This window comes from Cucurbita moschata, unplaced genomic scaffold (genome assembly GCF_002738365.1).
Source record: "Cucurbita moschata cultivar Rifu unplaced genomic scaffold, Cmos_1.0 Cmo_Scf00032, whole genome shotgun sequence".
NCBI classification, from domain to species: domain Eukaryota; kingdom Viridiplantae; phylum Streptophyta; class Magnoliopsida; order Cucurbitales; family Cucurbitaceae; genus Cucurbita; species Cucurbita moschata.
This window is the reverse complement of record NW_019268548.1, coordinates 1,666,974-1,677,992: the sequence shown is the minus strand read 5'-3', so window position 1 is coordinate 1,677,992 and position 11,019 is coordinate 1,666,974. Positions and strand designations below refer to the sequence as shown.

The 11,019-nt window shown below is 37.7% G+C and overlaps 4 protein-coding genes across 4 annotated transcripts in view; 3 read left to right on the top strand and 1 right to left on the bottom strand.

The window, feature by feature from the left end:
• The window catches only part of LOC111429790 (protein STRICTOSIDINE SYNTHASE-LIKE 3-like), a 1,404-nt gene extending 1,331 nt beyond the window's left edge, over positions 1-73 (top strand). Inside the window, exon 3 of the mRNA XM_023065797.1 lies at positions 7-73. The gene's annotated coding sequence lies outside the window, so the exon portion shown is untranslated. The remainder of the gene's footprint in view (positions 1-6) is intronic.
• The window catches only part of LOC111429789 (protein STRICTOSIDINE SYNTHASE-LIKE 3-like), an 11,234-nt gene extending 5,272 nt beyond the window's left edge, over positions 1-5,962 (top strand). Inside the window, exon 5 of the mRNA XM_023065796.1 lies at positions 5,761-5,962. The gene's annotated coding sequence lies outside the window, so the exon portion shown is untranslated. The remainder of the gene's footprint in view (positions 1-5,760) is intronic.
• Positions 3,545-5,962, top strand: LOC111429791 (protein STRICTOSIDINE SYNTHASE-LIKE 3-like). The gene is made up of 5 exons (XM_023065799.1): positions 3,545-3,609; positions 3,733-4,226; positions 4,351-4,626; positions 5,011-5,178; positions 5,358-5,962. Exons 2-5 carry the CDS (start codon positions 3,865-3,867, stop codon positions 5,758-5,760), a joined length of 1,209 nt encoding a protein of 402 aa, XP_022921567.1. The 5' UTR covers positions 3,545-3,609; positions 3,733-3,864; the 3' UTR covers positions 5,761-5,962.
• LOC111429784 (beta-glucosidase BoGH3B-like) lies at positions 5,955-10,470 on the bottom strand. Its single transcript, XM_023065791.1, has 9 exons — positions 10,094-10,470; positions 9,771-9,975; positions 9,500-9,590; positions 9,240-9,385; positions 7,675-7,918; positions 7,207-7,311; positions 6,920-7,102; positions 6,642-6,846; positions 5,955-6,529 (listed from the first exon to the last, which is right to left on the bottom strand). The coding sequence occupies exons 1-9, from the start codon at positions 10,317-10,319 to the stop codon at positions 6,045-6,047; spliced, it is 1,890 nt and encodes a 629-aa protein (XP_022921559.1). The 5' UTR covers positions 10,320-10,470; the 3' UTR covers positions 5,955-6,044.
• Positions 10,471-11,019: the final 549 nt, after the last annotated feature.

Here is an 11,019-nt window from a genome sequence, read left to right as displayed (position 1 = left end):
GACTTGCATTTTTTTTTTTTTTTTTTTTTTTTTTTCTTTAGGCAGTTTATTAGGATAAGTTAGCTATTTACGTGTTCATCTTTAGAAGTATTTAGAAGGATAATTTAGACGGTTAGTAGTAGTTTATAACGTAAAAATGTTCATTCACTATTGTAATGATGATAACGAATGTTTTATCTCGCTCAAATTAATTATAATTATTTGATCGAGTTCATTCATATTTGGAAATACTATTAAAAATGCTTCTAAACGGGTTTGTAAATAGCTATGATCCTACTAAATTTTGGAAAATCTTACCTTATCTATTTGGTTTATATTAAGTTATTATCAACTTTAAATATAAGTTCTCATTAAACGTCTAATCTTTATCATCAATTTCATTGAACGATTAGGGATTCATTAAAAGGTGACTGAAAAATAAGAACAATGACTTAATAAGGCTATAATACTCCCCAACGCTAACTTATATTAATTAATTATAACCATATAGTAGAAATGTTGCTAGATCGATGATCTAAATTCTATTAATTGATCATAACCATATCGTAGAAATGTTGCTAGATCGATGATCTTTTCTTAATTAGCACTCTGACAACCTTAGACTGTTATTTGGTATTTAATTGTGTAACACCCGCTCATCGCCAACGCGATTAACAGGAGTTACTATCGACAATATTAGGAGACTCTGATACCCAATCATAAAATTAAAAATATTTCTAAAAACATCCAGTAAAATATTTTAATAAAAAAACAGTACTTTAAACAAAACTTAAAACCACTTAAATTCTTGACAACGGAAACATAATAACAGACCCAGACATGGATTCCCAGTAGTCTCTAGCCCGCTGGTCTCGTCCTCGGCTGGCCTGCAACATCTACATCTGGAAAGAAAAGTTATAATAATTCTGATGAGTAATTAGGATACTCAGTAAGTAGCTAGTTTATCATTTACAGGTTCATAACTAATCTTTCCAGGTATTTTTACGTTTTATTCATCACTGACTCCTAGTTCTCTTACTAGGGTCATCTGTTCGTTAATGAGGTATCTCAGCTACCTCCAGCTAGGTTACTGACTCTCTCTCGATATGCTTATCTAGAATTTTCGGACTCGTATGTAAGACTCGCTCTCGGTCAAATATGGCCCGTCTACTAATTGCTCTGGCGGCCTGTTTATCTCATATACCAACGGTCAGGAGTACTCCTGCTCCCTGACTTAGGACACAACGCGTTGGCCAGGAACTTCGCGGGAATTAGTAGACTATCATACTCATATAAATAAGCCATAGCTCAACCGCCAATAAGCATATCTAGAGTCATAACCTTTCCATTAACATGCATAACATACTCACAGTTACTGCATGCTTCCATATATGTATCATGATCAACACGTAGAACATTCTGACAATCATTTATATCACGCTTACATCACAGGCAAGCAGTCACAATATACAATAAACACTAAATATCATCAAAGTTCATCATAACTTATCAAGCTCTTAATCAGGTAAACAACATACTCACATGTTGTAAAACAAGTTAAGAACGAGTTCAAAGGTCGATACGCTACTTACTTGGTTTCGAACTCCTTTTTCCCCCTTGAATGTACGTTTAATAGTATTTCAACACAATTCCTTCCTATTAGACCTATATTTTATCAATTTCAACATAAGTATAGACCAATTTTGGTAGGACAGGTCAAAAGGAGTCGAACGGGACAAACCGTGAGCAAAAATACCTTCGCACGCGCCCTCACGCGCCAACACAAGGTCAATGTTCGTTTTCTCACGCGCCTGATCCTCGCACAGTCGCACTTCCACTCGCGGCCTCCCACGCGCCTCGCGTGTCCTTCACGCGCTCGTCTTCAACCTCTCCTCCCTGCAATTTTTTCCAATCTTTTTCCTTAATACCCGTTGTGTCCCGAAGCAAAAATTTCATCTCTACAGCTCGAATTTCGTTCTGATTTCTTCTACAACTTTATAGATCTTCTAACTACGGTTCTAACCAGCCTTATTTCATAACTTATTATGCAGTATAAATCAAGATATCGAGATTTAAAGGTTCGGTGATGTGGGTTTTTCGTTACCTTCGAATTACCGTCCGATTCAGCTCGTGGCTGTATCCCCTTCCTCAAACGATTCCTCAGCAGCAACCCCTCTTCCTTTACCCTCGATTGATGTCCAATTTTAAGCAACCAAAACTCGAATTCTCAGAAAGTTTCCTCCTCTGTTTTCTGGGTTTTTCGCGAATCACAAATCTTCGTTTTTCTTCCTTTTTAAAGCTTAATCCAGCCCTAATACGCTTCCACCTCTTCTAATCATCCTCTCATCCATCCCACGCCTCCAGTCTACGCGTCCGCCGCCCCTCATCCTCCTTTACAGCAGCTGCTTGACGCAGCTGCTTCGTTTTCGTCGTTTTTTTTTTTTTTAATTTATTTATTTATTTATTTTATTATTATTATTATTATTATTATTATTATTATTATTATTATCAAACACACAACACATACATACAAAATACATATTATCATTATTTTAGGTCGTTACAAATTGATCTCTGTCAAATAAGTTTAGGTTGATCTTTCTCTTAGCACACAACATACATAATTATTTCGTATTTAATTGATTTGGTTATATATAATTTATTTGACAAATTTTTCATTTCTTCCATTAATTAATTAATTTTTATTATCTTGATTATTCAAATTAAATAAATATATAAAATAATTAATACAGACCATAACTATTTTATATTTTGAATCATATATACTCTTAAAATCTTGATATTTATATTTATCTTTTTTTTTTAAAAAAAAATAGAAGTAAAAGGTGATTTAGAGAAAAAAAAATAATAATAATTCTCCTTGATATTTGTTTTTAATATTTAAAAACTCAAAATAATAACATAATAAAAATTTATTATTAAATTTATTGATTATTTGTATTATTAAATTAGAAATTTTTTACTAAGAATATTCTTATTTATTTAAAATATCAATTATTGAATCGTAAGACTTTTGTATATTCGTATTATATTAAATAATATTTAAATCTCTTAAATAATTTAAGAGATTTAAAATCTAGGTAAATGTATGATTTTTTTTTAAAGAAAATGAAATGGTTAAGATTATATATAGAAAAATAATATCTCTATATTTTTTAAATTCCACTATTATCCTTTATAAATATTGAAGAACGAATCTTAGATTAAAAAATACTTTACGATTTTAAACAAAAAAATCTTCATAAAAATAATCTTAAATTTTGTCACAAAAATACTTAAACTACAAAAAAAAAAAAAAAACAAAAACTTTTTATTTATTTAATTAAGTATATATATAATATTTATTAAAGATAAAAGGGTAATATTGTATTTTTGAGAGGGGAAAATATTTGTGAAAATAATGAAAAAAATCAAATAAGAATAAAATAAAATCTGTATTTGGTTAATGTGGGGAAGTGTAAAGCAATAAATAGAAGATTCTTGTATCTCCATCCCATAATCAAACCTGCTGTTGTTAACCTCTAGTTTCTTCCCATCTCTCCCATTCTCAACCAGTTCGTAACAGTTCTGCCTCCTCCCATCCATTTCTCTCCCATCTCTCCCATCTTGCAGTTCGTAACAGTTACGCCTCCTCCAATCTATTTCTCTCCATCTCTCCCATCTTCAACCAGTTTATCTCTCCCAACAGTTCCGCCTCCTCCAATTCATTTCTCTCTATCTCTCCCATCTTCCAACCAGTTCCTACCCGTTACGCCTCCTCCATTCCTCCTCTTCCTCCAATCCGGGTGCCATTTTCTTGAACCAGTTCCGCCCCCTCTATTCCTCTTCCTCCAATCAGTTGCCATTTTTATTGATTTTGCAGACATGGGACGCCAGGGAGATAACAATGAGTCTTCCGTGTCCTTCGGATCTGTCCTTGCCGGCCTCCTCTTCGTAGTGGCTCTGTATTGTGCTACTGATCCCTTCAAGCACAGTGCAATCGCCGATTTCCCTGACTTTGAGACCTATTACGTGGAATTGCCTTCGTGGTCTGAAATACCGACTGAGAGAGATAGCGATAACTTGTTACAGAAGTCTAAAATCATGTTTAAGGATCAAGTTCAGGGCCCTGAGAGTGTGGCTTTCGATCCGCAAGGGCGCGGACCCTATACTGGTGTGGCTGATGGTAGAGTGCTGTTCTGGACTGGCGAATCCTGGAATGATTTTGCTTATACTTCCTCTAATAGGTACTTTTCTGCTCAGTGCCAAAATCAGTATGTAGAATCGTTTGATTTTGATCTTATATAATTACTTGTCCTAGTTTCTTTGGATGCTGCTGATGCATTCTAATTTATTTTCATGTCGTTTCAGGTCGGAGATTTGTGATCCTAAACCATCGATTTTGAGTTATTCCAAGAATGAACATATATGTGGCCGCCCTTTAGGTCTCCGATTCAACAAGAAAACAGGTGATTTATACATTGCAGATGCATACTTTGGGCTGATGAAAGTAGGACCTGAAGGAGGCTTGGCAACATCTGTTTCAACTGAAGCAGAAGGAGTGCCTTTCAAATTCACCAATGATCTAGACGTTGATGACGAAGGGAATGTGTACTTTACTGATACCAGCACCAAATACCCCAGAAGGTAAGCTATGGTGAAGTTTCTTTTGCTAATTTACATATCACCATGGATGCATTAATAGTAAGTAGACTCCCCAATTATTATAGTGATTTTCTTGTTGATTTTGTATTGAGGAGGGTTTTGTGAATGGAAAAACTCTTCATCTTCTTTATCTAAAAATCTAGATTGTGGTTAAAGACAATATTATTATTTGTTAGGATAGCACAACAAGCATTCTCTCTCTTATGTAAGGAGAAATATTGACTAGATCGGATGAAACTAGACAGAATAGGTATATAGCTTTTACCATATAACTCTACTAGATTTTTACCATAAGTATACCATTTTCTATGTATATAGCTTCAATTGAATCAGCTAAGAGTGGTAGTACTTGTCTTTCTGGTGCAGGAACTTCTTGCAAGTAGTGTTTTCTGCTGAAAACACCGGGAGAGTTTTGAAATATAATGCTGCCACAGGAGAAACCACTGTGCTTGTGAGGGATGTTTATTTTCCAAATGGCGTGTCTCTAACTAAGGACGGTTCTTTTTTTGTGTTCTGTGAAGGCGGCAAAGGAAGGTGAAACTCTTCACAATTCTATTCTCATTAATCATAGCTCTTAGTTCATGGATTTATGAATGGAAAGAACACCAATGATCTATGTTATCAAAAGCTCCCAAAAACATGCTCTCTTTATTTCAACTGTATTTTAGCATCTAAAACATTCATTCATTGAACTCTTTCCATCATTGATATAGATTACGCAAGTATTGGCTGAAGGGTGAGAAAGCAGGAACAACAGAGAACTTCGCCCTCCTTCCAGGATTTCCCGACAACATCCGAACAAACGACAAGGGTGACTTTTGGGTGGCAATCCACAGTCGACATTCTACATTAGCCAGCTTGGAAGCTGAATATCCCAGATTGAGGAAATTTCTACTCAAGCTTCCAATATCTGCAAAATTCCAGTTCTTGCTCCACATTGGGGGACGGCCTCATGCAGTGCTCGTGAAGTACAGCCCCGAGGGGAAGCTTTTGCAGATACTAGAGGACAGCCAGGGGAAGGTTGTCAGAGCAGCAAGTGAAGTTGAGGAAAAAGATGGAAAACTGTGGATTGGAAGTGTTTTGATGTCTTTTGTTGCAGTTTATGACTTGCATTAGGTTATAAGGTCAAAGAGCAAGTAGGAAGAGTTTTTTTTTTTTTTTTTTTTCTTTTTCGTACAAAAGTTTGTGGTAGGATAAGTTAGGATGTTTACTCTATAGAAGTAATAATTTATCTTCAAGTTTTTAGGGTTAGTAGTATTCAAAAACATCAGAACAGTTCATTGACTATTGGAAAGCTCAAATGGATTATATTTGGAAATCGAGTTCATTCATATTTAGAAATGCTTCGGACTAAGAAGGCTACATATGTGATAAATATCTTTCCAAATTTTCTAAATTCTCTAGGACTTGTTTGGTTTAGTTGTCAAACCAAATCCGAACGGAAAAAGTGGATCATAATGCGAATCGCCGACATTCATTGGGAGTTGATCGACCATCTTGAACCATGTACGAGCAAGCTTCCCGGTGAATCCATAGTCGCCAAACAGAAGGTCGGCTACACCTTGGCCTTCTGTTCCTGGAAGCCAAGCAGCCACAAGGGCATTGGCTGTTTCAACATAAGGCTGCATCACAACAGGGCGACCGGAGACGACGACGACGACACATTTAACATTACTGCACACGTTTTTTATGGCGCTTGGACCTGGTTCAGAAATGGAGAGATTCGAGCTATCGCCAAACATTTCAGCATAAGGAGGCTCCCCCACAACAACAATGGCATATGAGAACTTGTTCGACTTGACGTAGCTAGCATCTGGATTCTCGTTGTACACTACCTCGGTTGCAGGATCGACCGTATTCTTCACAGCATTGAGGATGGTGGTACCTGTGCACAAATTTACGAGTCTAAGAAACCGAACGACCATCGAACAACTGTGGCTCTTGCGGTTCTCGTGTATTTTTACAGAAGAAGAAACCATGAACTTTTTAAGACATACCAACAGTGAGGTCATTGCCGCTCTGACCCTGCCATGTGATTGTCCAGCCTCCGCATTGGTAGCCCAAGTTGTCGGCGTGTGTCCCTGCAACCAATATCTTTGCAGCTTTCTTAGGAAGAGGTAGCAATGGTTGATCGGCAGAGGGGCCATTCTTCAATAGCACAAGCGATTTCCTTACAGCCTCCCTAGCCAGTTCTCTATGTTCCTGTTGCAAGGCCAACATATTTAGTTTCACTCACCAAAACCAACACTTTAGCAGATCTAAATAAGTGACAAACCTTGCTCCCAAGATGGTTGACAAAGCTGTTATCGGCCAACGGATTCTCGAACAGACCCATAAGAAACTTAACTCGTAATATCCTGTGAACAGCATCATCGATCCTGCTCATTGGAATGATATCATTCTTAACCTGGCGAGTGAGTTCGTCGATGAACTCCGTGAAGTTTTCTGGAACCATAACCTGTCATGAACCATGTATAAAATGAAAAAACGTAACGGTTTTAAAAGACATCGAACAAAATTGTTGTGTTACATGTTCTAAATCAAAGGTGAGATTTGATTTACCATGTCAATTCCAGCACCAACTCCAGCTTGAACTGAGTATGAATAATTAGCATGTGGAGGAGAGGTGATTCTGTCAATCCCTTGCCAATCAGAAATGACAAAACCCTACAGAGAATCAACAATAGAACATCATTGCATATTTGTAGAATCACCCACCGTGAAATCCCACATCGGTATCGGTAGGGGTGGAGAACCAAACACTCTTTATAGGGGTGTGGAAACCTCTCCCTAGCAGATGTGTTTTAAAGCCTTGAGGGGAAGCACGAAAGGGAAAGCCCAATGAGGACAATATCTGCTAGCAGTGGGCTTGGGCCGTTACACCCACAGTCTATTTTAGTAGCACGAAAAGAAAAGCCCAAAGAGGACAATATCGGCTAGCAGTGGGCTTGGGCCGTTACACCCCCGTCTATTTTAGTATTACTAATATAAGAAAGAATCTCAATTGAGTTATCAAATTTCTTTTAATACCTTGAACTTGAGCTTGTTCTTGAGGTACCCAGTGACAAGGTCACGATCGGCGTGCATTCGCATTCCGTTCCAGCTCGAGTATGATACCATTACAGTTGCAACTCCCTTTCTTATGGAGTTAAGATATGCAGGCATGTGAATGCTAAGCAATCCATTATAGTCAATCACAGTGTTATTTTCATCGATGCCCCTGACCGTGCCACCATCGCCTACGAAGTGCTTAGCACAGGCTGCAACTTTTTGTCTAAAGTGAAGTAAGTTGAAAATAGAAAAGTGGTCAGTGTAATATACCCTAATAGATTCATTTGAATCACTAGATCTGGATTGTGTTTAATAATCATTTACATGCACGGTTCACAAAACCTCAAATCAGATAAGACAGAAGAATGCCAAGAATAGGGAAGGGATGGTCAAATGAAGTATTCACAACATCATGTGAAACAGCTAGATTAAGCAGGAGAGGGGAATAGAAATCCAACTTTTTTCTTTACCATTTATAAACAATGATTTTACAGGGGAACGCAAGGTTCACAAAAAGATATTTTATCAATTGAGCAAGTATACATAACAGCCCAAGTCCATCGCTAACAGATATTGTCTGCTTTGGCCCGTTACGTATCACTCTCATGGTTTTAAAACGCGTCTGCTAGGGAGAGGTTTTCACACCCTTTTAAGGAATGCTTCGTTCTCCTCTCCAACCGATGTTGAATCTCACATTCCACGCCCCTTGGGGATCCAACGTCCTCGCTAGCACAATGTCCAGTGTCTAGCTTTGATACCATTTGTAACAGCCCAAGCCCACCACTAGCAGATATTGTTCGCTTTAGCCCATTACATATTGCCGTCAACCTTACGGTTTTAAAACGTGTTTGCTAAGGAGAGATTTTCACACCCTCATAAAGAATGCTTCGTTCCCCTCTCCAACTGATGCGGAATTTCACAATTCACTCCCCTTGAGGGCCCAACGTCCTCTCTGGCACACCACCTGGTGTCTAACTCTGATACCATTTGTAATAGCCCAAGCCCACCGCTAAGAGATATTGTTCGCTTTGACCCGTTACGTATCACCGTCAGTCTCACGATTTTAAAACGCGTTTGCTAGGTAGAGGTTTCCACACCATTACAAGGAATGCTTCATTCCCCTCTACGACCGACCTAGAATCTCACACTATAAAAGTTGTGTTGTTGGAGAGAGAGTGAGAGACAAAATGCATTGGTTAAAAGAAGACAGAAACTAGCTGCTTTTCTAGCCTCAACTTTTGTCTTCTTGAGCATAGATTTTAAAAAAATTGAGACACAAAGCTCATGGAATTGTAAGCATCATTACGGGTAGGCATGTGGGTATACGAAAGTTAACCAGGGCATACTCATTCAAGCACCTAACAAGTATATTTGCTATCAAGCATGCAGGGGAAGTGATATTAAACAGCAACTCATCAAATCACTGAACAAGCTAATAAAATATTTAAATTTAAAAACATAGATACTATCATGTTATCAATTTACTCCTCTAAAACAAAATGAAAATCAAAGTAAAGTTTAAAAGTTATGCAAAGGGATCTTACTTTCCCGCAACGAACGGAATCCCTTTTCGTGAATTAGCAGGAATTTCTCCTTGCAATCCAGGTATAATCTCAGTCAATTGTTGAACAATCTTATGATCTTCACTATAGCTCTCGTAGCATCGACCCCATCGAGGATCCCTGCACACCTGCCCAACAGCCAAACCCAGAAGGAAAAAAACTGTAATCTAAGCACACTTTGGTGAAGAACTTACAAGAATCCCTCATTTTCTCATTGAAGCAACAGATTCAAAATGTTTTACCGCAATACATGGAGCAAAAACGTAAGGAATTCCGGTTGCTCTCACTTCAAGTGCTGTGGCATCTCCAATCCGCCTAAGAAGTTCCGGATCCCTGATATGAACAAAGCAAGCCACATCAATATTTTGGGTTATAATTTCAGATTCAAGAACAACTTCAATGATTCTTGTTCATCAGTTCAAGGATCAACACAGATAAAACATTCCTAAATCTTAATCATCAATGAGTATGAAAAACAGAGGAAATCCGCAGCTTCTTGAGTACTTTACTTACCTTGTTACTCCAAGACCAACATTGTGAGGAAAAATAGTGGCATTGTACACATTATTGTGGCCATGAATAGCATCAATACCATAAATCATAGGGATCCCAAGACGGGTGGCTAAAGACCCCTTTTGAATCTCATTCACCATATTGACCCAAGTCTCCGCCGTCGCTTTCGCCGCCGGTACACTGCCTCCTCCGCTAAGTACACTCCCTGTCCAAACCCACCGTCACTCTTCATCTTCCATAATCAAAATGCAGTACACAATACATAAATCCATGACAAATCTAACTTATCCGAACAGGAGGAATCGATTTCAGTGAGAATATACCGATGAAGTAGTTCTTCATGACGTCCGGGGTTGCGACGCTCCGTTCGATCTGAACCATTTGGCCGATTTTTTCTTGGAGAGTCATCCGACGCATAAGATCTTTGATTCTTGCACCCAATGGCTGTTGGGAGTCTTTGTATTTTAGGTAAGTTGCATCTGAAGCATCGGCCAGGCAGCACAGCAGCAGCAGCCAAAACCCGATTAAGGGTATTAAGGATCGCATCATTTTGGGCTGTGAAACGCGAGCTGCTCAATAGATGAAGAGAAAACGGAGTGGAGTAATGGCAGAGATGGTTTGAGGAAACGATTCTTAGAGAAGAAAGCGAAAATGGGAGTGGTGAAACGATTGGTAAAAGTTGTGGGTAAGCAAAAGAGTGGGGAAAAGGACGGAAAGATTCTGGCAATGGGAAAGGGGAATCCACAGAACACCAAGATGGATCATGTGGAGGGAGGGAGACCTTTTATACAAATTTGTACTATTATTTTTATTCACTTTCTTATCTCTTCATTCAAATTCAGAATAAACACCTTTTCTTTCTTGATTCTTCCTCTAAATCACGTAAATCTAAATTTAAAATGTGAAATCAACCAATTTCATCATTTTTTTTTTGTTTTCTTTGAGTAACGTAGCATTCACATGACACGCATAAACATAAAATAATATATGATAAGTTTATTTTGAAAAAATGGGACATGTTTGACCGTTGTCCACAATTTTAAGATTTATTAATCATTTTGTACCACACTCGTTCTTCGAGTTGTGTTGGCTCAATTTTTGTAATAGTTCAAGCCCACTACGAGGTAGCAGATATTGTCTTATTTTGATTTTTTCTTTTCAATTTTTTCTTAAAGTTTTTAAAGCGTGTTAAGAGAGAAATTTGCATGGGACTGACTATTCACTCTTTTTTTTTTTTTTTTTTTTTTTT